At 47.1% G+C, this 26,205-nt stretch overlaps 9 protein-coding genes across 9 annotated transcripts; 4 read left to right on the top strand and 5 right to left on the bottom strand.

Annotated features, from left to right (window-relative positions):
* Nucleotides 1–120: 120 nt before the first annotated feature.
* On the bottom strand, nt 121–648 carry LOC138968122 (histone H3). Its single transcript, XM_070340686.1, has one exon. The coding sequence runs from the start codon at nt 624–626 to the stop codon at nt 216–218; it is 411 nt and encodes a 136-aa protein (XP_070196787.1). The 5' UTR covers nt 627–648; the 3' UTR covers nt 121–215.
* A 1,264-nt stretch (nt 649–1,912) lies between these two features.
* On the bottom strand, nt 1,913–2,386 carry LOC138968121 (histone H2B, gonadal). The gene has a single exon (XM_070340685.1). It carries the CDS (start codon nt 2,345–2,347, stop codon nt 1,979–1,981), a length of 369 nt encoding a protein of 122 aa, XP_070196786.1. The 5' UTR covers nt 2,348–2,386; the 3' UTR covers nt 1,913–1,978.
* Nucleotides 2,387–10,669: 8,283 nt separating this feature from the next.
* Nucleotides 10,670–11,375, top strand: LOC138968120 (histone H2A-like). The gene has a single exon (XM_070340684.1). The coding sequence runs from the start codon at nt 10,789–10,791 to the stop codon at nt 11,269–11,271; it is 483 nt and encodes a 160-aa protein (XP_070196785.1). The 5' UTR covers nt 10,670–10,788; the 3' UTR covers nt 11,272–11,375.
* A 2,618-nt stretch (nt 11,376–13,993) lies between these two features.
* LOC138968119 (histone H4) lies at nt 13,994–14,640 on the top strand. Its single transcript, XM_070340683.1, has one exon. It carries the CDS (start codon nt 14,029–14,031, stop codon nt 14,338–14,340), a length of 312 nt encoding a protein of 103 aa, XP_070196784.1. The 5' UTR covers nt 13,994–14,028; the 3' UTR covers nt 14,341–14,640.
* Nucleotides 14,641–15,122: 482 nt separating this feature from the next.
* Nucleotides 15,123–15,650, bottom strand: LOC138968118 (histone H3). The gene has a single exon (XM_070340682.1). It carries the CDS (start codon nt 15,626–15,628, stop codon nt 15,218–15,220), a length of 411 nt encoding a protein of 136 aa, XP_070196783.1. The 5' UTR covers nt 15,629–15,650; the 3' UTR covers nt 15,123–15,217.
* A 1,274-nt stretch (nt 15,651–16,924) lies between these two features.
* On the bottom strand, nt 16,925–17,399 carry LOC138968485 (histone H2B, gonadal). Its single transcript, XM_070341057.1, has one exon. The coding sequence runs from the start codon at nt 17,357–17,359 to the stop codon at nt 16,991–16,993; it is 369 nt and encodes a 122-aa protein (XP_070197158.1). The 5' UTR covers nt 17,360–17,399; the 3' UTR covers nt 16,925–16,990.
* On the top strand, nt 17,400–18,278 carry LOC138968484 (histone H2A-like). Its single transcript, XM_070341056.1, has one exon. The coding sequence runs from the start codon at nt 17,522–17,524 to the stop codon at nt 18,002–18,004; it is 483 nt and encodes a 160-aa protein (XP_070197157.1). The 5' UTR covers nt 17,400–17,521; the 3' UTR covers nt 18,005–18,278.
* Nucleotides 18,279–20,467: 2,189 nt separating this feature from the next.
* LOC138968117 (histone H4) lies at nt 20,468–21,139 on the top strand. The gene has a single exon (XM_070340681.1). The coding sequence runs from the start codon at nt 20,511–20,513 to the stop codon at nt 20,820–20,822; it is 312 nt and encodes a 103-aa protein (XP_070196782.1). The 5' UTR covers nt 20,468–20,510; the 3' UTR covers nt 20,823–21,139.
* Nucleotides 21,140–21,604: 465 nt separating this feature from the next.
* Nucleotides 21,605–22,110, bottom strand: LOC138968116 (histone H3). Its single transcript, XM_070340679.1, has one exon. The coding sequence runs from the start codon at nt 22,108–22,110 to the stop codon at nt 21,700–21,702; it is 411 nt and encodes a 136-aa protein (XP_070196780.1). The 3' UTR covers nt 21,605–21,699.
* Between the last annotated feature and the right edge of the window lie 4,095 nt (nt 22,111–26,205).

Genomic DNA, 26,205 nt, shown 5'->3' with positions numbered 1-26,205 from the left:
CGCAGGGACAACACAAGGGCTGGAGTTTTTGGTTCGTTAAATGGAGTGTGACTATAGTGCGAGTACTTAGGGAGGGTGTTGAAAGGAAATGTTTATGGTTGCTACGAGTGTAACAATTAGGATGGCAACGAGAGCAGACCAACTCTTTTGGGAAAAATGAAGGTGGCTCTGAAAAGAGCCGGGTTTGGAGGAGTCGGAACCGTTGGAGGGGCAACTTAAGCACGCTCTCCGCGGATACGGCGGGCCAGCTGGATGTCCTTGGGCATGATGGTGACACGCTTGGCATGGATGGCGCACAGGTTGGTGTCCTCAAAGAGACCGACCAGGTAAGCCTCGCTGGCCTCCTGCAGAGCCATGACGGCAGAGCTCTGGAAGCGCAGGTCTGTCTTGAAGTCCTGGGCGATTTCGCGCACCAGACGCTGGAAGGGCAGCTTGCGGATCAGGAGCTCGGTGCTCTTCTGGTAACGACGGATCTCACGAAGAGCCACAGTTCCAGGCCTGTAACGATGAGGTTTCTTGACTCCTCCAGTGGCAGGGGCGCTTTTGCGAGCGGCCTTGGTTGCCAGCTGTTTGCGAGGAGCTTTTCCTCCGGTGGATTTACGGGCGGTTTGCTTGGTACGTGCCATTTCGAAGTTAGAGTCGACTGAGCAGCCAGGAACTAGAGAGACGTTTTATATGGGAAAGGCATTCGCAGCCCTGGCGCGCCGCTCTGATTTTAGCCAATGAAAGCCGTGGAGACATCAGCCGAAGATTCAAGCAACATTACCGTACAGGGCCACTTTTTGGGGGGTCTCTGTGCTGTGCTGTCGTGCGTGTGTGTGTGTGTGTGTGTGTGTGTGTGTGTGTGTGTGTGTGTGTGTGTGTGTGTGCCGTCAAAAGTACCAGGTACAAAGTATGATAAAGAAAGAAAGGAACGTACAAACTGACAAGCAAGCACACAAAAATGAAACCTTAACACACGCGTGCACAGCTCACAGCTAAATAAATGCTGAGGTGAACGCTCTTGTAAAAAAGTGTGTATGTACAAAGACGAGTTCTTTACATGTTATACGAGCAGGGCGCGCAAGGTGACAAAAACGAAAGAAGCAGTTGTGAAAAAGTGAAGTGAACACTTTTACGAGCGGCACACGTTTTGACAGTAGGAATTTGAGAGACAGCGAAGGAGAGAACATATGCTACACATAAGAGGCTGGCGACTTTGTGCAAAGTAATGGGTGTGCCGCTAATTAGTGTTAGAAAACTGCAACAGAGTAACAGGTATTTTGTCCGTTGTGTCTGAGTGGCGAGGTAGGCGTTTGATTTCTCTGTTTATTCACGTGTTATTTTAACCACAAAGAACTACAACAAAGAACAACAAAGAAAGAACACCATAAAAGTACCAGATATATTTTGAGGGTTGGTAAAAGTTGGTTGAGTTTTGTGAGATGCGTGAGATATATAGTAAATGATTTGTAGGATGACGATGACGATGACGATGACGATGACGATGACGATGACGATGACGATGACGATGTAGGTAGCAAGCCAGTTTTGCGGTGATAGCGGTTTGATGCAGTGACAGTGCTGTAGTAGACAGATTGTAGTGACGCCGGCCGGCGGATATTGATGACACTAATTTGACGGTTGACAAGTGATTTTTTTGTTTGTTTATGTAGTTTTGGTTATTTGTTGGATGTTTACTATATGCTTATACGCTTTTACATTATAATGGGTAAATATTATAATGGAGTTTTGTCCCCGAGATAGATGTTGGATCCGTTGGATCCGTTGGTTCCTTGACTACTAAATTAAATATAGGGAAGGAGAGAGAGACATTGTTGTGTACATGTATTGTGTATTGTGTATTGTGTATTGAGTGTGTATTGAGTTGGTTCGTTGGCAACGAGAAATTCATCTCTCTCTGGAAAAAGTGGGTGGTCCTGAGAAGGACCTGTGTGTTTTACGTTTGCCGGTTTGGCCAAACAGCAGTTTTAAGAGTCTACTTGCTGCTGGTGTACTTGGTGACGGCCTTGGTGCCCTCACTGACGGCGTGCTTGGCCAGCTCACCGGGGAGGAGGAGGCGGACCGCGGTCTGGATCTCCCGACTGGTGATGGTGGAGCGCTTGTTGTAGTGGGCCAGTCTGGAAGCTTCAGCGGCGATTCTCTCAAAGATATCGTTGACGAAGCTGTTCATGATAGACATGGCCTTGCTGCTGATGCCAGTGTCGGGGTGCACCTGCTTGAGCACCTTGTAGATGTAGATGGCGTAGCTTTCCTTCCTCTTCCTCTTGCGCTTCTTGTCGCCGGAGCGAACAGCCTTGGCCTTGCCGGCCTTCTTGGCGCCTTTGGAGCTAACTTTGGGTGGCATGGTTGATTCGTCTGCGGGTTGTGAGTCGCAAAAGGTAGCGCCGCCGAGGATGATGCTTCTGTCCCACGGACATGCGTCCATTAGGGAGGGGATTTGTTCATACGCTATTGGCTTTGGGAGGGAGGAAGGAAGGGGCACCTGTCTACAAGGGAGGTGCAGAATTGAAATCCGCTATAAATTAATGATAACATCTGTTGGATAAAAGAATATGGTAAGGGAATATATTTTCACACGCTTGTGGTGGGGATGGGCCAGTAAAGGAATGTATATTTATTTTTTCCGCTGTTAAAATTGATAAAACTCAGGACCACCTTATCATAAAAAATAAAAGTCCGAGGGAGGGATATAAACACTATGTACATGATGATGGTGATTGATATAAAGGGATAGAGTTAAAGGTTTCATTCTCACGCACAAAACAGCGAGAAGACAAAACATAATTACAACGAGTAAATTTAGAGATGAACAACCGTTCTTCTGGTGATAAAAAAGGGAGCGGCCGAGGCCGCCGCCGGATCAGGGTGCCCACAGCTTTTGATAAAATAGCGTGTATTCTTAAAAGCTGAGTTTAAAAGCTTTGTTTGGTGTTTAACGTCGCCTTCAACCAATCAAGGTTATATAGCGACGGGAATATTGTTACAACAGTTTATTAAAATGTTATGGCTAAAAAGGAACAGGTATGAGTGTGTGTTGGTGTGCGGTGCACGGCACCCCGCCCGCCAGGTGGAGCAGGGAAGCCCTTCGCTCCCGGCAGACGGGTACCGGCGAGATCTCGCACACCAACAAAAAGGTCTGGTGTACAGTCACCCGCCTGTAGGGTGGAACAAGCACTGTCCTTCGATCCCCACTCGGCGGGCGCTGGTACACATAATATGGTGGCGAATGTTGAGGTGTGGTAAGGTTAGGGCGACGTCTCAACACAATCCCCCGTCCTCCTGGGGTAGGGGTGGAGTGGGGAAGGTGGGATAGGGAAGTGTGTACCAACCTGTACACACTGGGAGTTGGGGGATGGGCCGGTTGAGAACCTTTTTGAACGCGGCACTGTATTTATAGCCCGTCCGTTCTGTTAGGCTGGGGATGGTGAACGGGGGCAGGAGACGTCTAACCCTAAAGTGCGGCAGGAGTGTGGACAACGGCAGACTACACCCACGCTCCCATGGTTGAGTGGTAGACCGATCGACACATCAAAAGAGAGTGCGACCAGCCCAGGTCTTTATGTTTTGTTAGGTAGTCCTGCGGGCCTAGTCCAAAGGCTAGGCCATGATCGCGCAGGAGTCTAAAAGAAATGATATTGGCGTTGCAATTTTCAAAAATGTGGTTATAGCTGATGGGAGACCCGCACGAGCACAATGGTTTAAAGATTTTAAACTTTGTGGCTCTAGTGCGGAGTCTCCTATATATTTGGGTTAGTGCTGAGGGGAACGTGGGTGTCTCAAGTTTAATAACATTGTTAGGTACTAAGGCCCTCCCTGCTGCATAGAGCTTGGAGTAAACCTCCGGGAGGGAAAAGCCTACGTCTGTGGTCACATCAGGAGACCCTGTCGCCAATTTGGCGGCAGCGTCAGCCATTTCGTTCCCCGTGAGCCCTACGTGGGACGGAACCCACTGTATGTCCACGGGGGTGCCAGCAGAGATAATTTGATGGCAGATTAATTTTATGTCATATAACAGCTCCATACGGTTACTAGAACCGTACAGAAGCGCTTGTACTGATGACAGAGAGTCAGTGCATAACACGATACAGTGGGGGTTAACTGGAATATCATTAATGTATGTGAGGGCCATAAGAATGGCAAACAGTTCAGCTGTAAAAATAGACACTCCGTCGTTCAGGCGGTAGTGCTTAGTGACTTTTAGTTCCGGGATGACAAAGGCGCAGCCTACCCTCCCATTATCTAGCTTAGAGCCGTCTGTAAAAATCTTTAGGTGCTGGGAAAATTTAGTATGGAGAAGGTCGTTGGCCAACATGGCCAGAAAATGAGGGTTATCCTGCTTTGTGGCCTCCGTCCCCAGGTCGCAATGAAAAACAGGCGTTTCAAGCAACCAGGGGGGATAAGGAGGAACAGGTATTTTATCAGGTATGGCTTTATTGGTTATACTGTGGTTTAAGATGGGTTTAATATAATTCATAAGTGGCTGACACCTTGTCATCACACGGAGACCCCGTTTGTTCGTGACTGACATGTTTTCGTACTGTGGGAATTTTTCAAGCACATCGTTTACCGTGTTGTCCACACGTCCCGCACGCACATAGTAACGCGCAGCGCAGAGGCGGCGTTTGTCATCAAGACTCATCCAGCCAGCCTCCTGGTACACAGCCGAGTGGCTGGACCAGGGGAGGAGCCCCAGCGCTATGCGAAGCGCCTTGCACTCCACCCCACGGAGGCGGCCTAGGGCCTCTGCGCTGGCGGAAAAGAAAGCCTCCTGACCGTACGTCAAGCGTGATCTGATCAGCGCATTGACGATGGTCAGGAGAAACTTTTGGCCTCGGGCCCAGGGTTCGCTATTTAGTATTTTTAATATACCTAACGCACGTTGGGCTTTTTGGACGAGATTCTCAATATGGACAGACCATGAAAGATTTTTTTCAACCGTAACACCTAGAAATTTTACGGTGTTACTTGGTTTGATGATTTTATTGTTTACAGTTATAAAGCATTTTTTATGGAGAAGTTGTTGTCGACTAGCGACGAAAAAAACAGTTTTCTCAGGGGCTAGGGCAAAACCATTTAAGGTCATGTACCCACATAGATTATCAACATTGGTCTGGTAACTGTCCATAGAGATCTCGTCCTTTCTACCTTTGGCCCCTCTAGGAACAGGCTTTTTGGTATCCAGGAGGGCTAGATCGTCAGCATAAAGTAGGACGGTCGCTCCCCCCACGTCCACACTGTCAATGTCGTGCAACATAATACTGAACAGGGCCGGGGCAATGATACTCCCCTGGGGCACCCCCATGTCCAGTTTATGGGACGCAGAGAGAGCAGAACCGACTTTAACGTGTAACGTTCTGTCAGAAATAAAGGTTTTAATGAAGTTGTATATATGGCCTGACAGGCCAATATTTTTAAGCTTGTGGAGTAACCTGTTGTGCCAGACACTGTCGTAGGCACCCTTTACATCAAAAAAGGTACCTAGCAGTGAGTTAGTTTTATAGGCTAGAGTTTTCCTTATGCGTTCAACAAAATTGACAACATGGTCCGTGCAGGACCGGCCCTTTCTAAAGCCGGCCTGGCATTTAGGTATTATGTGATTCCGCTGAAGGTAAAACTCGAGCCTCCTGTGGACAAGTCGCTCATAGAGCTTACCCAGGTGGGGCGTTAGGGAGATGGGCCTATAGCTGGTGGGGAGATCGCCCGGTTTCCCGTTTTTGGGGATGCCCACCACCTGGGCCTCCTTCCACGCACAAGGGATCTGGTTACTTAACCAACAGAAGTTAAAAAACGTATGAAGGGTTTTAAGAAAGCAGTCCGGGAAGTGCTTAATCATCTGATAGCAGATCGGGTCGGCACCAGCCGCCTTCTTGACTGACTTTAGCTGTCTAATGACTGTAGCTAGCTCTGTAAAACGGAGTTCGCTATTGACAGGCAAGTCGTCGTCACAGGCGGGGTGCACGAAACCCTCTTCCTGGTTAAGACGGTATTTTAAGCAGTCTGGGTTAAGGAAACGACTTTGACTAGCCCGGGCGAACGTTTCAGCCAGCGCCTCTGCCTTCTCTGAGTTGTTGGCAGTCAGGCGCTGGCCTACTTTGAGCGGCTTATCGGGCGTAGTACGACGTCTTTTAAATTGTTTTATTCTTTGCCACACTTTAACAGTGTCTTTATAAGTGTGGGCGTTTTCTGCACAGAATAGCTCCCAATCTTTAAGTTTTGCTGAGGCAATAATACGATTGCACTCAGCCTGTGAATCTTTCATTAATCTATAATTAAACTGATTACTGTTTACCAAGTATTTACGGATAAAGTACCGTTTATCTTTTATGGCAACGTCGCACTCCTCGTTCCACCAAGAAACTTGCTGGGAACGGGGGCGTCCGTTGCCACTAGATTTTTTAGGTATGCTGACGTCTGCCGCTCCCAGGATACACGTGCGCAGGTTATCATAATATGCATTCACGTCCGGGGAGGAGAGGTCATGTACACTACTCTCCTCAAGCAATGTTTTGAAAAGATTCCAGTTTGCTTTCGGAAAGTTGTACCTGGAATTAGTACCTCTCTCCTCCCCTTCGGCTTCAGCATTGTTTATATCTATAAAGATGGGTAGGTGATCTGAGTTAAATGGGTCAGGGAACGTACACCAGTCGGTGCACGCCCCCAACTCCGGGCTGACAAGAGACAGATCAATAGCACTCGGAGTCCCTGTTGCAACATCAGGGATCCTCGTGGCTGACCCATCGTTTAGCAAGATAAGTTCGGTATCTGATAAGTTTACAGCTAACTTGCTAGTTGAGTGATACACAACACGTTTATCAGAGTTCCAGAGGCGGTGGCGGTCATTAAAGTCACCGACCACCAGCCATCCGGAGACGTTTGAGGTTAGGCTCTTAATCCACGCCGTGGTGTCAAGCCCCGGACAACCAGTTGCGTAGTAGACATTAACAACGTTAAGTTTTCGCTGGTGTCGCAGGGCTATCTCCACAACGCAGGAGTTACAGTTATTAAAGCTGGTTACAACAGAGGAGATGGGGGTATATTTAATCCCTTTTTTAATATATGTGGCTACTTTGATGTGTGAAGCCCTGTTAGACAGGTCAATCACAGGGGGATAATAGTAGCCCTCAAGTTCTGGTAATTTATTATAATAACATTTTAGGCTTTGTAGGGCCAGAACATCAAAACGTTTTTGCTGTAAAAGGTTCTTTAATTGAAATAAGGAGGTATTTATGGCCCGGCAGTTCCACTGTAGGACACTCAGAGTTGTATGCTGCTTATTCGATTTTTCTCCTGCCTCTGCTGCCATTGGGGACAGGAGACACACAAGGAAGCATTGAAATAGAAGTATTTTGAATATGTTGTTAAACATTATAGGGCTGCCTTACACTGAAGCATCTCTTTAATAGTGAGTTCTTTAGCACCGGCCAGCGAGCTCAGAGCCATGAGCGCGCCGTCCGGTACAAGTGGTTCAGCAGCCCTACCAGTAAACCGTTTATAAACATCAGACAGGGAGTCGATGAGGGCCCCAGGGCTTTGTTTGTCCCGGGCCGTCCACATGAACGTGAGGCACTGTTCCAGGAAGCCCCGGAGACCCCTCTCCTCACCTGTCTGGGGCTGTTCATTTATCTTTTTTAGTACGTCCCGAGCGAGTTCCCTTTCGGCCTTAGCTCGCTCGAGACGCACTTTCTCCTGTAGGCCTTCCTCCACCCGCTGCATCACCCTTTCGACAATGGTGTCGACGGCGATGTCTGCGGGTGGGGTGGCGGTGCTTTGTTTGGCACTGGTGTTTTTTTTAGCGCCCCCAGTCGGCCGCACAGGGCCGGACTGTTTTGGTAGGGTTTCTTTGGTTATTATAGTGGTAGTGGTGTTAGAGGCGGCCTTGATGGCCGAGGGGGGGTTTGCCCCCAGGTCGGTTAGGCTCCCGATCTTTTTGGGAGCCAAGGCATTTTTGTAGGTTTTCTTGGGGGTTGAGGTGGGGCGACCCTGGAGGGGCTGGTGAGTCCTCCAGTAGTCGTCCCGATGAGGTAGCGCCGCCGAGGATGATGCTTCTGTCCCACGGACATGCGTCCATTAGGGAGGGGATTTGTTCATACGCTATTGGCTTTGGGAGGGAGGAAGGAAGGGGCACCTGTCTACAAGGGAGGTGCAGAATTGAAATCCGCTATAAATTAATGATAACATCTGTTGGATAAAAGAATATGGTAAGGGAATATATTTTCACACGCTTGTGGTGGGGATGGGCCAGTAAAGGAATGTATATTTATTTTTTCCGCTGTTAAAATTGATAAAACTCAGGACCACCTTATCATAAAAAATAAAAGTCCGAGGGAGGGATATAAACACTATGTACATGATGATGGTGATTGATATAAAGGGATAGAGTTAAAGGTTTCATTCTCACGCACAAAACAGCGAGAAGACAAAACATAAATACAACGAGTAAATTTAGAGAGGAACAACGTTCTTCTGGTGATAAAAAAGGGAGCGGCCGAGGCCGCCGCCGGATCAGAATGCCCACAGCTTTTGATAAAATAGCGTGTATTCTTAAAAGCTGAGTTTAAAAGCTTTGTTTGGTGTTTAACGTCGCCTTCAACCAATCAAGGTTATATAGCGACGGGAATATTGTTACAACAGTTTATTAAAATGTTATGGCTAAAAAGGAACAGGTATGAGTGTGTGTTGGTGTGCGGTGCACGGCACCCCGCCCGCCAGGTGGAGCAGGGAAGCCCTTCGCTCCCGGCAGACGGGTACCGGCGAGATCTCGCACACCAACAAAAAGGTCTGGTGTACAGTCACCCGCCTGTAGGGTGGAACAAGCACTGTCCTTCGATCCCCACTCGGCGGGCGCTGGTACACATAATATGGTGGCGACTGTTGAGGTGTGGTAAGGTTAGGGCGACGTCTCAACACAATCCCCCGTCCTCCTGGGGTAGGGGTGGAGTGGGGAAGGTGGGATAGGGAAGTGTGTACCAACCTGTACACACTGGGAGTTGGGGGATGGGCCGGTTGAGAACCTTTTTGAACGCGGCACTGTATTTATAGCCCGTCCGTTCTGTTAGGCTGGGGATGGTGAACGGGGGCAGGAGACGTCTAACCCTAAAGTGCGGCAGGAGTGTGGACAACGGCAGACTACACCCACGCTCCCATGGTTGAGTGGTAGACCGATCGACACATCAAAAGAGAGTGCGACCAGCCCAGGTCTTTATGTTTTGTTAGGTAGTCCTGCGGGCCTAGTCCAAAGGCTAGGCCATGATCGCGCAGGACTCTAAAAGAAATGATATTGGCGTTGCAATTTTCAAAAATGTGGTTATAGCTGATGGGAGACCCGCACGAGCACAATGGTTTAAAGATTTTAAACTTTGTGGCTCTAGTGCGGAGTCTCCTATATATTTGGGTTAGTGCTGAGGGGAACGTGGGTGTCTCAAGTTTAATAACATTGTTAGGTACTAAGGCCCTCCCTGCTGCATAGAGCTTGGAGTAAACCTCCGGGAGGGAAAAGCCTACGTCTGTGGTCACATCAGGAGACCCTGTCGCCAATTTGGCGGCAGCGTCAGCCATTTCGTTCCCCGTGAGCCCTACGTGGGACGGAACCCACTGTATGTCCACGGGGGTGCCAGCAGAGATAATTTGATGGCAGATTAATTTTATGTCATATAACAGCTCCATACGGTTACTAGAACCGTACAGAAGCGCTTGTACTGATGACAGAGAGTCAGTGCATAACACGATACAGTGGGGGTTAACTGGAATATCATTAATGTATGTGAGGGCCATAAGAATGGCAAACAGTTCAGCTGTAAAAATAGACACTCCGTCGTTCAGGCGGTAGTGCTTAGTGACTTTTAGTTCCGGGATGACAAAGGCGCAGCCTACCCTCCCATTATCTAGCTTAGAGCCGTCTGTAAAAATCTTTAGGTGCTGGGAAAATTTAGTATGGAGAAGGTCGTTGGCCAACATGGCCAGAAAATGAGGGTTATCCTGCTTTGTGGCCTCCGTCCCCAGGTCGCAATGAAAAACAGGCGTTTCAAGCAACCAGGGGGGATAAGGAGGAACAGGTATTTTATCAGGTATGGCTTTATTGGTTATACTGTGGTTTAAGATGGGTTTAATATAATTTATCAGTGGCTGGCACCTTGTCATCACACGGAGACCCCGTTTGTTCGTGACTGACATATTTTCGTACTGTGGGAATTTTTCAAGCACATCGTTTACCGTGTTGTCCACACGTCCCGCACGCACATAGTAACGCGCAGCGCAGAGGCGGCGTTTGTCATCAAGACTCATCCAGCCAGCCTCCTGGTACACAGCAGTCCTGCTGGCCCAGGGGGGGAGCCCCAGCGCTATGCGAAGCGCCTTGCACTCCACCCCACGGAGGCGGCCTAGGGCCTCTGCGCTGGCGGAAAAGAAAGCCTCCTGACCGTACGTCAAGCGTGATCTGATCAGCGCATTGACGATGGTCAGGAGAAACTTTTGGCCTCGGGCCCAGGGTTCGCTATTTAGTATTTTTAATATACCTAACGCACGTTGGGCTTTTTGGACGAGATTCTCAATATGGACAGACCATGAAAGATTTTTTTCGACCGTAACACCTAGGAATTTTACGGTGTTACTTGGTTTGATGATTTTATTGTTTACAGTTATAAAGCATTTTTTATGGAGGGTAGCGCCGCCAAGCCGACCGCGCTCTTTTATACAGTGCGCAAACACTCGCGCCGGCAGTGCCGCCAAAGGGGCGCTCGCCATTGGTGGATTTTGCCGTTGACTCGACGTGCAGTTGGAGGGCTAGTGATGGGTATAAAAGGGGTCGGTCGCGTCGGCGTTGGCATTATTGGATTCGTTCGCTTTGCGTACGAATTTTTCAAACATCATCCAACTTGCATCATGTCTGGTCGCGGCAAAGGAGGAAAGGTTAAGGGAAAGAGCAAGTCTCGCTCGTCCCGTGCTGGACTTCAGTTCCCCGTGGGTCGTATCCACCGTCTGTTGCGCAAGGGCAACTACGCCGAGCGTGTGGGTGCCGGTGCCCCCGTGTACCTGGCTGCCGTGCTCGAGTACTTGGCCGCTGAGGTCCTGGAGTTGGCAGGCAACGCTGCCCGCGACAACAAGAAGACGAGAATCATCCCCCGTCACCTGCAGCTGGCCATCCGCAACGACGAGGAGTTGAACAAACTTCTGTCGGGTGTGACCATCGCCCAGGGTGGTGTGCTGCCCAACATCCAGGCTGTGCTTCTGCCCAAGAAGTCCCAGACCAAGGCTCCCGGTGGCAAGGCATAACAACTTTGCCTCTTTCACCTTCTTCTACAACAGGTCCTTCTCAGGACCACCTATTTTTTCCCAAGAGAGATAGACGTCTCGTTGCTTGCTTTGCCAGTGAAAAAGTGGTGTTGTGTTGTTTTGGTTCTGTTTTTTGTCGTCAATGTCCCAGCCGTTTTGGGGGTTGTTATTACTTATAGCCACTACACAATTCAGACGTAAACAACATCATTACACATACACAAATTCAATAATAATCAGCATCACAACAAGTCGTCATGAAAGTGCGAATAGACCAAGGGTTAAAATTAATAAACCCTCATTACATTTAGTCAAGTTTTGACTAAATGTTTTAACATAGAGGGGGAATCGAGACGAGGGTCGTATGTATGTATGTATGTATGTATGTATGTATGTATGTATGTATGTATGTATGTATGTATGTATGTATGTATGTATGTATGTATGTATGTATGTATGTATGTGTGTGTGTGTGTGTGTATGTGTGTGTGTGTGTGTGTGTGTGTCTGTCTGTGTCTGTCTGTCTGTCTGTGTCTGTGTGTCTCTGTGTGTCTGTGTCTGTCTGTGTCTGTCTGTCTGTCTGTCTGTCTGTCTGTCTGTCTGTCTGTGCGTGTGTGTGTGTGTAGAGCGATTCAGACCAAACAGACCGATCTTTATGACATTTTACATGAGAGTTCCTGGGAATGATATCCCCGGATGTATTTGTTTTAGCAATTTTTTTATAAAACGATCCAAATTTACGTTCATCTTATTCTTCATCATTTTGTGATTCCAAAAACATATAAATATGTTATATTTGGATTAAAAACAAGCTCTGAAAATTAAAAATATAAAAATTATGATGAAAATTAAATTTTCGAAATCAATTTAAAAACACTTTCATCTTATTTCTTGTCCGTTCCTGATTCCAAAAACATATAGATATGATATGTTTGGATTAAAAACACGCTCAAAAAGTTAAAACGAAGAGAGGTACAGAAAAGCGTGCTATCCTTCTCAGCGCAACTACTAACTACCCCGCTCTTCTTGTCAATTTCACTGCCTTTGCCACGAGCGGTGGACTTACGATGCTACGAATATACGGTCTTGCTGAAAAAGTATTTTTGCCTTACGCGACTTGTTTTATTATTATCAGGCAGAGGCTGCTTTGTGCCATCCAGCAAATCACATAGATAAAGTCATATCAGGAACATACATACATACATACATACATACATACATACATACATACATACATACATACATACATACATACATACATACATACATACATACATACATACATACATACATACATACATACATACATACATACATACATACATACATACATACATACATACATACATACATACATACATACATACATACATACACAATGTTGTACAGATGAAAATAGTCAAGGCATGCACAAATCACAGCCACAAAAACGCTTTTGTCCAACAACCACATGCACCACGGGTGCCTGCCTGAACCCTGCCTACGGTAGGTGATCGCATCAAAACAAACGTGGATGACAAGTGAATGTGAAGCCTAATTGATAAGGTGAATCCGACGGGCGCTGTGGCGGGGTGGTAAGACGTCGGCCTCTAGTAATCGGAAGGTCGAGGGATCGAATCCAGGCCCGGCCTGTTAAGTGTGGAGATTTTTCCGATCTCCCAGGTCAACTTATGTGCAGACCTGCTAGTGGCGTATCCCCCTTCGTGTGTACACGCAAGCACAAGACCAAGTGCGCACGGAAAAGATCCTGTAATCCATGTCAGAGTTCGGTGGGTTATAGAAACACGAAAATACCCAGCATGCTTCCTCCGAAAGCGGCGTATGGCTGCCTTAATGGCGGGGAAAAAACGGTCATACACGTAAAATTCCACTCGTGCAAAAACACGAGTGTGCGTGGGAGTTTCAGCCCACGAAGGCAGAAGAAGAAGAACAAGAACAAGAACAAAAAGAACAAGAACAAGAACAAGAAGACGAAGAAGGTAAGGTGAATCGAGTTGCTACGCCAACAAGCAACGTTTCAAGTGAGCAGGCTTCAAGTTGCATCACATTCACATGGAGAATGTACAACTTGAATCGATGTGCCGCAGGCTATAATGATAATGATAATGATGTCCTTCTTTGCAGCAATGTATCTAAATGATCATATAGCTGCAATTCCTGCCACACAGACTTTTCACATTGCAGGTTGGGGCTGGGTATGAGCAATTTGAGATATGATGTGTTTTACTTGAGCTGAAGACATTTGCTGACAGTGACAGTGGACAGTGACCAGTGACAGTGACCAGTGACAGTGACCAGTGACACAGACACAGACACAGACACAGACACAGACAGTGGGTGTGAAAATAGAGCGAGGCGACTCTTCGCTCTCTCAGCCAATCAAAGTTCACGCTTGTGGAGCGGTGTTTTGCTTTCTCACGGGCCCGCGTCTGCTGTATATAAGGCGGCTGCTGAGTTTTATCAATTTTAACAGCGGAAAAAATAAATATACATTCCTTTACCTGCCCATCCCCACCACAAGCGTGTGAAAATATATTCCCTTACCATATTCTTTTATCCAACAGATGTTATCATTAATTTATAGCGGATTTCAATTCTGCACCTCCCTTGTAGACAGGTGCCCCTTCCTTCCTCCCTCCCAAAGCCAATAGCGTATGAACAAATCCCCTCCCTAATGGACGCATGTCCGTGGGACAGAAGCATCATCCTCGAGCTGAGAAGCATTCTCGAATCGCACGACTCGTAGAAACATTCATCATGACTGGCCGTGGTAAAGGAGGAAAGGGTCTCGGAAAGGGGGGCGCCAAGCGTCACAGGAAAGTTTTGCGTGATAACATCCAGGGTATCACCAAGCCCGCTATCCGTCGTCTGGCTCGCCGTGGCGGTGTCAAGCGTATCTCTGGTCTCATCTACGAGGAGACTCGCGGAGTTCTCAAGGTATTCCTGGAGAACGTGATCCGTGATGCCGTCACGTACACTGAGCACGCCAAGAGGAAGACTGTGACCGCCATGGATGTGGTCTACGCCCTCAAACGCCAGGGTCGTACTCTGTACGGCTTCGGTGGTTAGACGCATCAAGTCGCGGATCTCGCATCCACAATAACCCTTCTCCGGTCCTTCTTAGGACCACCTTCATTTTCCCAAGAGGGGCTGAATGTGTCTCGTTGCCACTGCTAACTCCTTCGTGTTTACATATTAAAACACTATTGTTTGTTATTGTTTTGTCATTGATAGTGTCGTCGTAAATCTATACAAGTGTTGGCTACGTAAACAAAAGAGAAGGAGGGAGGGCAGGGGGTTGGATGTATGATTGCAACTGAGCGAAAGGGAACTGTCAAGAAAATGATGAGAGGCAAATAAAATGATCACTTATTGATATCAAATTGGAGCGCTTCAAGCCACAGACGGGGTCAATTTGATGCCAACCAGTGTCGATAGGCGCACAAGCAGAATGGATTATGACGTGCTCATTCATTTGTGCTCATCACACAGAGCTTCACTCATAGAGAAAGGGATCCCTCCCATTGGTGTTGTGTTGCATTAGAGATAGAAAGTAACGATTTGCGGGATAGAAATAATGCATTCTTGACCATGATTTTGTAGTGAGAGTGCTCATTTTGGACAAGAAAGCCGTCCATAGGGCAGAGAGAGAAGGCAAATTGTTGAAATGCATTAGCTGTTGATGTTTGGTCAAATACAGATGACAAATAGGGGTTTGAAATGATCATATGCGCAGGGACAACACAAGGGCTGGAGTTTTTGGTTCGTTAAATGGAGTGTGACTATAGTGCGAGTACTTAGGGAGGGTGTTGAAAGGAAATGTTTATGGTTGCTACGAGTGTAACAATTAGGATGGCAACGAGAGCAGACCAACTCTTTTGGGAAAAATGAAGGTGGCTCTGAAAAGAGCCGGGTTTGGAGGAGTCGGAACCGTTGGAGGGGCAACTTAAGCACGCTCTCCGCGGATACGGCGGGCCAGCTGGATGTCCTTGGGCATGATGGTGACACGCTTGGCATGGATGGCGCACAGGTTGGTGTCCTCAAAGAGACCGACCAGGTAAGCCTCGCTGGCCTCCTGCAGAGCCATGACGGCAGAGCTCTGGAAGCGCAGGTCTGTCTTGAAGTCCTGGGCGATTTCGCGCACCAGACGCTGGAAGGGCAGCTTGCGGATCAGGAGCTCGGTGCTCTTCTGGTAACGACGGATCTCACGAAGAGCCACAGTTCCAGGCCTGTAACGATGAGGTTTCTTGACTCCTCCAGTGGCAGGGGCGCTTTTGCGAGCGGCCTTGGTTGCCAGCTGTTTGCGAGGAGCTTTTCCTCCGGTGGATTTACGGGCGGTTTGCTTGGTACGTGCCATTTCGAAGTTAGAGTCGACTGAGCAGCCAGGAACTAGAGAGACGTTTTATATGGGAAAGGCATTCGCAGCCCTGGCGCGCCGCTCTGATTTTAGCCAATGAAAGCCGTGGAGACATCAGCCGAAGATTCAAGCAACATTACCGTACAGGGCCACTTTTTGGGGGGTCTCTGTGCTGTGCTGTCGTGCGTGTGTGTGTGTGTGTGTGTGTGTGTGTGTGTGTGTGTGTGTGTGTGTGTGTGTGTGCCGTCAAAAGTACCAGGTACAAAGTATGATAAAGAAAGAAAGGAACGTACAAACTGACAAGCAAGCACACAAAAATGAAACCTTAACACACGCGTGCACAGCTCACAGCTAAATAAATGCTGAGGTGAACGCTCTTGTAAAAAAGTGTGTATGTACAAAGACGAGTTCTTTACATGTTATACGAGCAGGGCGCGCAAGGTGACAAAAACGAAAGAAGCAGTTGTGAAAAAGTGAAGTGAACACTTTTACGAGCGGCACACGTTTTGACAGTAGGAATTTGAGAGACAGCGAAGGAGAGAACATATGCTACACATAAGAGGCTGGCGACTTTGTGCAAAGTAATGGGTGTGCCGCTAATTAGTGTTAGAAAACTGCAACAGAGTAACAGGTATTTTGTCCGTTGTGTCTGAGTGGCGAGGTAGGCGTTTGATTTCTCTGTTTATTCACGTGTTATTTTAACCACAAAGAACTACAACAAAGAACAACAAAGAAAGAACACCATAAAAGTACCAGATATATTTTGAGGGTTGGTAAAAGTTGGTTGAGTTTTGTGAGATGCGTGAGATATATAGTAAATGATTTGTAGGATGACGATGACGATGACGATGACGATGACGATGACGATGACGATGACGATGACGATGTAGGTAGCAAGCCAGTTTTGCGGTGATAGCGGTTTGATGCAGTGACAGTGCTGTAGTAGACAGATTGTAGTGACGCCGGCCGGCGGATATTGATGACACTAATTTGACGGTTGACAAGTGATTTTTTTGTTTGTTTATGTAGTTTTGGTTATTTGTTGGATGTTTACTATATGCTTATACGCTTTTACATTATAATGGGTAAATATTATAATGGAGTTTTGTCCCCGAGATAGATGTTGGGATCCGTTGGATCCGTTGGATCCGTTGGTTCCTTGACTACTAAATTAAATATAGGGAAGGAGAGAGAGACATTGTTGTGTACATGTATTGTGTATTGTGTATTGTGTATTGAGTGTGTATTGAGTTGGTTCGTTGGCAACGAGAAATTCATCTCTCTCTGGAAAAAGTGGGTGGTCCTGAGAAGGACCTGTGTGTTTTACGTTTGCCGGTTTGGCCAAACAGCAGTTTTAAGAGTCTACTTGCTGCTGGTGTACTTGGTGACGGCCTTGGTGCCCTCACTGACGGCGTGCTTGGCCAGCTCACCGGGGAGGAGGAGGCGGACCGCGGTCTGGATCTCCCGACTGGTGATGGTGGAGCGCTTGTTGTAGTGGGCCAGTCTGGAAGCTTCAGCGGCGATTCTCTCAAAGATATCGTTGACGAAGCTGTTCATGATAGACATGGCCTTGCTGCTGATGCCAGTGTCGGGGTGCACCTGCTTGAGCACCTTGTAGATGTAGATGGCGTAGCTTTCCTTCCTCTTCCTCTTGCGCTTCTTGTCGCCGGAGCGAACAGCCTTGGCCTTGCCGGCCTTCTTGGCGCCTTTGGAGCTAACTTTGGGTGGCATGGTTGATTCGTCTGCGGGTTGTGAGTCGCAAAAGGTAGCGCCGCCAAGCCGACCGCGCTCTTTTATACAGTGCGCAAACACTCGCGCCGGCAGTGCCGCCAAAGGGGCGCTCGCCATTGGTGGATTTTGCCGTTGACTCGACGTGCAGTTGGAGGGCTAGTGATGGGTATAAAAGGGGTCGGTCGCGTCGGCGTTGGCATTATTGGATTCGTTCGCTTTGCGTACGAATTTTTCAAACATCATCCAACTTGCATCATGTCTGGTCGCGGCAAAGGAGGAAAGGTTAAGGGAAAGAGCAAGTCTCGCTCGTCCCGTGCTGGACTTCAGTTCCCCGTGGGTCGTATCCACCGTCTGTTGCGCAAGGGCAACTACGCCGAGCGTGTGGGTGCCGGTGCCCCCGTGTACCTGGCTGCCGTGCTCGAGTACTTGGCCGCTGAGGTCCTGGAGTTGGCAGGCAACGCTGCCCGCGACAACAAGAAGACGAGAATCATCCCCCGTCACCTGCAGCTGGCCATCCGCAACGACGAGGAGTTGAACAAACTTCTGTCGGGTGTGACCATCGCCCAGGGTGGTGTGCTGCCCAACATCCAGGCTGTGCTTCTGCCCAAGAAGTCCCAGACCAAGGCTCCCGGTGGCAAGGCATAACAACTTTGCCTCTTTCACCTTCTTCTACAACAGGTCCTTCTCAGGACCACCTATTTTTTCCCAAGAGAGATAGACGTCTCGTTGCTTGCTTTGCCAGTGAAAAAGTGGTGTTGTGTTGTTTTGGTTTTGTTTTTTGTCGTCAATGTCCCAGCCGTTTTGGGGGTTGTTATTACTTATAGCCACTACACAATTCAGACGTAAACAACATCATTACACATACACAAATTCAATAATAATCAGCATCACAACAAGTCGTCATGAAAGTGCGAATAGACCAAGGGTTAAAATTAATAAACCCTCATTACATTTAGTCAAGTTTTGACTAAATGTTTTAACGTAGAGGGGGGAATCGAGACGAGGGTCGTGGTGTATGTATGTATGTATGTATGTATGTATGTATGTATGTATGTATGTATGTATGTATGTATGTATGTATGTATGTATGTATGTATGTATGTATGTGTGTGTGTGTGTGTATGTATGTGTGTGTGTGTGTGTGTCTGTGTGTCTGTGTGTGTCTGTGTCTGTGTGTCTCGGTGTGTCTCTGTGTGTCTGTGTCTGTCTGTGTCTGTCTGTCTGTCTGTCTGTCTGTCTGTCTGTCTGTCTGTGCGTGTGTGTGTGTGTAGAGCGATTCAGACCAAACAGACCGATCTTTATGACATTTTACATGAGAGTTCCTGGGAATGATATCCCCGGATGTATTTGTTTTAGCAATTTTTTTATAAAACGATCCAAATTTACGTTCATCTTATTCTTCATCATTTTGTGATTCCAAAAACATATAAATATGTTATATTTGGATTAAAAACAAGCTCTGAAAATTAAAAATATAAAAATTATGATGAAAATTAAATTTTCGAAATCAATTTAAAAACACTTTCATCTTATTTCTTGTCCGTTCCTGATTCCAAAAACATATAGATATGATATGTTTGGATTAAAAACACGCTCAAAAAGTTAAAACGAAGAGAGGTACAGAAAAGCGTGCTATCCTTCTCAGCGCAACTACTAACTACCCCGCTCTTCTTGTCAATTTCACTGCCTTTGCCACGAGCGGTGGACTTACGATGCTACGAATATACGGTCTTGCTGAAAAAGTATTTTTGCCTTACGCGACTTGTTTTATTATTATCAGGCAGAGGCTGCTTTGTGCCATCCAGCAAATCACATAGATAAAGTCATATCAGGAACATACATACATACATACATACATACATACATACATACATACATACATACATACATACATACATACATACATACATACATACATACATACATACATACATACATACATACATACATACATACATACATACATACATACATACATACATACATACATACATACATACATACATACATACATACATACATACATACACAATGTTGTACAGATGAAAATAGTCAAGGCATGCACAAATCACAGCCACAAAAACGCTTTTGTCCAACAACCACATGCACCACGGGTGCCTGCCTGAACCCTGCCTACGGTAGGTGATCGCATCAAAACAAACGTGGATGACAAGTGAATGTGAAGCCTAATTGATAAGGTGAATCCGACGGGCGCTGTGGCGGGGTGGTAAGACGTCGGCCTCTAGTAATCGGAAGGTCGAGGGATCGAATCCAGGCCCGGCCTGTTAAGTGTGGAGATTTTTCCGATCTCCCAGGTCAACTTATGTGCAGACCTGCTAGTGGCGTATCCCCCTTCGTGTGTACACGCAAGCACAAGACCAAGTGCGCACGGAAAAGATCCTGTAATCCATGTCAGAGTTCGGTGGGTTATAGAAACACGAAAATACCCAGCATGCTTCCTCCGAAAGCGGCGTATGGCTGCCTTAATGGCGGGGAAAAAACGGTCATACACGTAAAATTCCACTCGTGCAAAAACACGAGTGTGCGTGGGAGTTTCAGCCCACGAAGGCAGAAGAAGAAGAACAAGAACAAGAACAAAAAGAACAAGAACAAGAACAAGAAGACGAAGAAGGTAAGGTGAATCGAGTTGCTACGCCAACAAGCAACGTTTCAAGTGAGCAGGCTTCAAGTTGCATCACATTCACATGGAGAATGTACAACTTGAATCGATGTGCCGCAGGCTATAATGATAATGATAATGATGTCCTTCTTTGCAGCAATGTATCTAAATGATCATATAGCTGCAATTCCTGCCACACAGACTTTTCACATTGCAGGTTGGGGCTGGGTATGAGCAATTTGAGATATGATGTGTTTTACTTGAGCTGAAGACATTTGCTGACAGTGACAGTGGACAGTGACCAGTGACAGTGACCAGTGACAGTGACCAGTGACACAGACACAGACACAGACACAGACAGTGGGTGTGAAAATAGAGCGAGGCGACTCTTCGCTCTCTCAGCCAATCAAAGTTCACGCTTGTGGAGCGGTGTTTTGCTTTCTCACGGGCCCGCGTCTGCTGTATATAAGGCGGCTGCGCCGGCGAGCTGAGAAGCATTCTCGAATCGCACGACTCGTAGAAACATTCATCATGACTGGCCGTGGTAAAGGAGGAAAGGGTCTCGGAAAGGGGGGCGCCAAGCGTCACAGGAAAGTTTTGCGTGATAACATCCAGGGTATCACCAAGCCCGCTATCCGTCGTCTGGCTCGCCGTGGCGGTGTCAAGCGTATCTCTGGTCTCATCTACGAGGAGACTCGCGGAGTTCTCAAGGTATTCCTGGAGAACGTGATCCGTGATGCCGTCACGTACACTGAGCACGCCAAGAGGAAGACTGTGACCGCCATGGATGTGGTCTACGCCCTCAAACGCCAGGGTCGTACTCTGTACGGCTTCGGTGGTTAGACGCATCAAGTCGCGGATCTCGCATCCACAATAACCCTTCTCCGGTCCTTCTTAGGACCACCTTCATTTTCCCAAGAGGGGCTGAATGTGTCTCGTTGCCACTGCTAACTCCTTCGTGTTTACGTATTAAAACACTATTGTTTGTTATTGTTTTGTCATTGATAGTGTCGTCGTAAATCTATACAAGTGTTGGCTACGTAAACAAAAGAGAAGGAGGGAGGGCAGGGGGTTGGATGTATGATTGCAACTGAGCGAAAGGGAACTGTCAAGAAAATGATGAGAGGCAAATAAAATGATCACTTATTGATATCAAATTGGAGCGCTTCAAGCCACAGACGGGGTCAATTTGATGCCAACCAGTGTCGATAGGCGCACAAGCAGAATGGATTATGACGTGCTCATTCATTTGTGCTCATCACACAGAGCTTCACTCATAGAGAAAGGGATCCCTCCCATTGGTGTTGTGTTGCATTAGAGATAGAAAGTAACGATTTGCGGGATAGAAATAATGCATTCTTGACCATGATTTTGTAGTGAGAGTGCTCATTTTGGACAAGAAAGCCGTCCATAGGGCAGAGAGAGAAGGCAAATTGTTGAAATGCATTAGCTGTTGATGTTTGGTCAAATACAGATGACAAATAGGGGTTTGAAATGATCATATGCGCAGGGACAACACAAGGGCTGGAGTTTTTGGTTCGTTAAATGGAGTGTGACTATAGTGCGAGTACTTAGGGAGGGTGTTGAAAGGAAATGTTTATGGTTGCTACGAGTGTAACAATTAGGATGGCAACGAGAGCAGACCAACTCTTTTGGGAAAAATGAAGGTGGCTCTGAAAAGAGCCGGGTTTGGAGGAGTCGGAACCGTTGGAGGGGCAACTTAAGCACGCTCTCCGCGGATACGGCGGGCCAGCTGGATGTCCTTGGGCATGATGGTGACACGCTTGGCATGGATGGCGCACAGGTTGGTGTCCTCAAAGAGACCGACCAGGTAAGCCTCGCTGGCCTCCTGCAGAGCCATGACGGCAGAGCTCTGGAAGCGCAGGTCTGTCTTGAAGTCCTGGGCGATTTCGCGCACCAGACGCTGGAAGGGCAGCTTGCGGATCAGGAGCTCGGTGCTCTTCTGGTAACGACGGATCTCACGAAGAGCCACAGTTCCAGGCCTGTAACGATGAGGTTTCTTGACTCCTCCAGTGGCAGGGGCGCTTTTGCGAGCGGCCTTGGTTGCCAGCTGTTTGCGAGGAGCTTTTCCTCCGGTGGATTTACGGGCGGTTTGCTTGGTACGTGCCATTTCGAAGTTAGAGTCGACTGAGCGGCCAGGAGAGAGAGAGAGAGAGAGAATTTGGGGTTTAACGTCCTCCCAGGTAACTAAGGACCTATATTGGGACATGATTTGGTTATACGCTGTATTGTGGGGGGGGGGGGGGTGGGGGGAGGGGGGAGTGGGCCGGAGCATGATGGGTTGGAGTTGTTTGGATGTTAAAAGTTGTTTGATAAAAGGGTTTGTTATAAAATGTTGTTTCTTTTTGTGCGATATGAGCACGTACCCTTCGCCACGCGAGACACTTTGTGGGGGAGGGGGGATTAAAAGAGTTTTTTGATTCTTTATTATTTCCAAAGTTGTGTTTAAAAAATTGATAAAATTTCAGAGCCACTCTGATAAAAAGTTTTAAAAGTCCAGTTACTTCAAATTGAAGTTAATATGTCTCAGCAATTTACATATATACAGAGGTTGCCTTGCCTTTAAACATATAACATATATATACAACATAGATCTTTCATTCTGTCATTCGTACCCTAAACACATAATAGAATAAAAAAGGAATGGTAAGAGTGGACCTGAGTCCTCTTAAAGTAAAATAGGTTTGTTTATCTACAAATAATCTAGTAAATTAGTTTTAGTTTATTCATTAGGTGTCTTAATTTGGGTGAGTCTTGGTGTGCGGTGCTCGGTGACCCACCCTCAGGAAGAGGCGGAGAGGGGAGGGGGGATGAGGTTGGAGGGAGGGGGGGTAACGGGCCCGTCGCTCCCGTTGGGCGGACACCGGCGGGACGCGCACACCAGATAGGCGAGAGGTTGGAGTATGGTGGTGAGGAGCGTCTCTTTTTATATGGGTGTTTGGTGTGCGGTGCACAGCTACACCCGTGCCAGGTGGAGCAGGGATGCCCTTCGCTCCCGGCGGGGGGGTGCTGGCGAGCTCGCACACCAACTGAGTAGTTGGAATATGGTAGAGAGTATAATGGGTAGACGCCAGGACACGAGCCCCCTTCCTTCTGGGGTGGGGGTGGAGTGGGGGAGGTGTGGGACAGGGACGCGTACCTACTGTACGCACAGGGAGGTGGGGGGGATGGACCGGTTTAGAGCCTTTTTGTACCCGGTACTGTGTTTTGAGCCCGTCCGTTCTGTTAGGCTGGGGTGAAGGTCGGGGGCTGTGGGCCCGTCGCACTGGGCTGTGGCTTCGTCGCACTATGCAGGAGAGATGTTGGGGCATGGTAGTTGAGCTATTTTTGGACATCGCCAGTGCTCCGGCCCCCAGTGGGGAACCGGCCAATGGGAGCGCTCCCTTGTGGGGCGCAGGCATTTGGAGGGTATCAATATACTGGCTACGTCGTTTAGATATGTAGAACTAGTTTGTTTTTAGAACCACTTCCCGAGCGGTGATGTGTATATTGTTTTGCAGACCAGTTTAACATGGCTCCACCCTAGGTCTTTATGATGATGGAGACATTGTGTAGGTGTGAGATTGAGTGTTTTTATGTGTTCATGTAGCCTGTGAAAGTATGTTGTATGTGGACATGCCGTGAAAATGTGGTGAAAATTTACAAGCTCTCCGCATGCGCAGAGGGGTTTAATAAATGTGTATAAACAGCTGTTTGTTCTGATTTTCCTGAACATGGTTAGTAGAGAGAGGGGGAGTACAGGGAACCTGTCCCTCTCTTCCCCTTGATTTTGTTCCTTGTTTAGTAAGTTAATAATTTTAGAGCTGGCCTCTGACAGGGAGACTTTTAAGTTTATGACAAACTGTTTATGTAAGAGTGCGGCTTCCTTCGCCGCACAGTCCGCTAGGTCGTTTCCTCGTATGCCTGTGTGTGAGGGAACATACTGGAGTTGTAGTTCGGTCCCAGTGATGATAATTTGATGGGCCAGGAATTTAATCTCTGTCTGAATTTCTGATCTGTTTTTTGTTTCTGACTGGAGTGCTTGGAGGGAGGATTTAGAGTCTGTGCAGACTACTACTGCGAACGGTTTGTTAGTAAGGTCATTTACGTAGGAAAGCGCCATATAAATGGCGAATAATTCTGCTGTGAAAATGGAAACACCATCGTTTAATTTAAACCTTTTAGTAATTTGGAGGTCGGGAATTACAAACGCACAGCCCACTGAGCCGTCGCTTAATTTTGACCCGTCCGTATATACTTTTAAAAAGTGTACATACTTGGTGTTTATCAGCTCTTTAGCTACCGATCCCGCAAGCAGGGGGTTATCCGATTTTTTTAAGTCTATGGGTAGACTGTCCGCAATAGATGGTATTTCGAGTAGCCAGGGGGGGTGCATAGGAGCGTTGTGTCTTACTATATCTTCAGTCTCTAGATTAACTTTTTTTAGGATTGGTTTGGCATACTCCCATATTGGGTAGATTTTATCATACTGTCTTTGGGATTTCTCTCTTAGCCAGGTATACTTTATGTTATTAAACTGGGTGAAGTCGTCTGTCAGTACTTCATTTGTGGGGTTAGAGTCAGTTGCCGTGGCTCTTAATACATATTGTGTTGCCCGCAACTTTCTTTCTTCAGCTAGGCTTAGCCAGCCCACCTCATCATATGTTGCTTTGTTGTTTGCCGATCTGGGTATATTGAGTGCAATTTTTAGGGCTTTTAACTCTACTGTTTCCAGCAGTTTAAGGTCTGATTTAGGGGCAGCGAAAAAGGCTTCTTGGCCATATGTGAGGCGTGACCGGACAAGTGCTTTAACTATGTCTGTTAAAAACTTCTGTCCCCTGGCCCATGGTTCCGCTCGCAGAAATTTTATCACGCTAATTACTTTGTTTGCTTTTTCTACAAGGTGGTTTATGTGGGGGCCCCAGAGCAGGTTTCTATGAATGACGACCCCTAAGAATTTCACGGTTTTGCTTGGTTTTAGTTTAGTGTCACCCACTGTAAGGCGACAGTTATCTAATAACACTTTATGCCTGGATACAACCATGAATACTGTTTTCTCTGCAGAGAGGTCGAAGCCATTTAGGTGCATGTAATCTATCAGGTTATTTACCTTGGTTTGAAAAGGGTTCATTTTGGGTTCTGTTTTGTTATAAATTCTAGGTTTTTGTGTGTCAATGATGACCATATCGTCTGCATACAGTAGGACGGTTGCACCTTTCACGTCTACTAGGTCTATGTCATGGAGCATGACACTGAAGAGAATCGGAGCAATTATACTGCCCTGGGGTACCCCCATTTCTAAGGGGTGTGGGTAAGAGAGAGCGTCGCCCACTTTAACCTGCATGGATCTACCTGTTATGAAATCTTTAATAAAGTTGTACGTGTGGCCTGTGATTCCCAGCCGCTGGATTTTAACGAGTAGGCGGGCGTGCCAGACGGTATCGTAGGCCTTCTTTACGTCGAAAAAGGTAGTTAGTAGGGTTTTGTTTTTACTTGTTAATGTTTTTTTCATTTTTTCCACCAGCCGTACCACGTGGTCTGTGCAGGATCGTCCTTTACGAAAGCCTGCCTGGCAGGGCGGAATAATGTTATTTTTGTCAAGGAAGTACTCCATCCTGTTTTTGATAATACGTTCATAGATTTTCCCTAAGTGGGGGGTGAGTGAGATCGGTCTGTAACTGCTGGGAAGGTTTTTGGGTTTCCCTACTTTGGGGATCGCCACGACTTGTGCTTGTTTCCAGGCTATAGGAATTTTATCATTTTTCCAACATGTATTAAAAAAGTCAGTTAGAATACTTACAAAATGGTTTGGGAGTTGTTTTATCATACTATATGAGATTCTGCATGATCCGGGGGCCTTCTTCGCCTGCTTTATTTGTTTAATGGCCTTCCCGCATTCCGAGACAGACATGGCACAGTTTATGGGATTGCTATTATCTGGCTCTGGGTGTTTAAAATCTTTTTCCATTTCAGTACGGAAATGCAGTTTGTCTGGTTCCATGTACTTTAATTTACTAACCCGGGAGAAGGTCTCAGCCAGCACGTCCGCCTTATCCCTGTCTCCTACCGTTAATCTGCCGTTATCGTTAAGGGGTTTATCTGGAAGTTTAAATCTACCTTTGTGCTGTTTTATCTTTTTCCATACCTTACTGGAGTCTCTATATGATGTTATGTTTTCTGACACGAAGTTTGACCAGTCCTTCAGCTTGGCTTGGGCAGTTACCTT

This window comes from Littorina saxatilis, linkage group LG6, assembly GCF_037325665.1.
Source record: "Littorina saxatilis isolate snail1 linkage group LG6, US_GU_Lsax_2.0, whole genome shotgun sequence".
NCBI lineage: Eukaryota > Metazoa > Mollusca > Gastropoda > Littorinimorpha > Littorinidae > Littorina > Littorina saxatilis.
The sequence above is the reverse complement of the archived record's forward strand: the minus strand, read 5'-3'. Positions and strand labels throughout refer to the sequence as shown.

Bases quoted from the DNA above. Each gene is read 5' to 3' on its own strand.
- LOC138968484 (XM_070341056.1), top strand. From the start codon at position 17,522: ATGGGTATAAAAGGGGTCGGTCGCGTCGGCGTTGGCATTATTGGATTC.
- LOC138968117 (XM_070340681.1), top strand. From the start codon at position 20,511: ATGACTGGCCGTGGTAAAGGAGGAAAGGGTCTCGGAAAGGGGGGCGCC.
- LOC138968485 (XM_070341057.1), bottom strand. From the start codon at position 17,359: ATGCCACCCAAAGTTAGCTCCAAAGGCGCCAAGAAGGCCGGCAAGGCC.
- LOC138968121 (XM_070340685.1), bottom strand. From the start codon at position 2,347: ATGCCACCCAAAGTTAGCTCCAAAGGCGCCAAGAAGGCCGGCAAGGCC.
- LOC138968122 (XM_070340686.1), bottom strand. From the start codon at position 626: ATGGCACGTACCAAGCAAACCGCCCGTAAATCCACCGGAGGAAAAGCT.
- LOC138968120 (XM_070340684.1), top strand. From the start codon at position 10,789: ATGGGTATAAAAGGGGTCGGTCGCGTCGGCGTTGGCATTATTGGATTC.
- LOC138968118 (XM_070340682.1), bottom strand. From the start codon at position 15,628: ATGGCACGTACCAAGCAAACCGCCCGTAAATCCACCGGAGGAAAAGCT.
- LOC138968116 (XM_070340679.1), bottom strand. From the start codon at position 22,110: ATGGCACGTACCAAGCAAACCGCCCGTAAATCCACCGGAGGAAAAGCT.
- LOC138968119 (XM_070340683.1), top strand. From the start codon at position 14,029: ATGACTGGCCGTGGTAAAGGAGGAAAGGGTCTCGGAAAGGGGGGCGCC.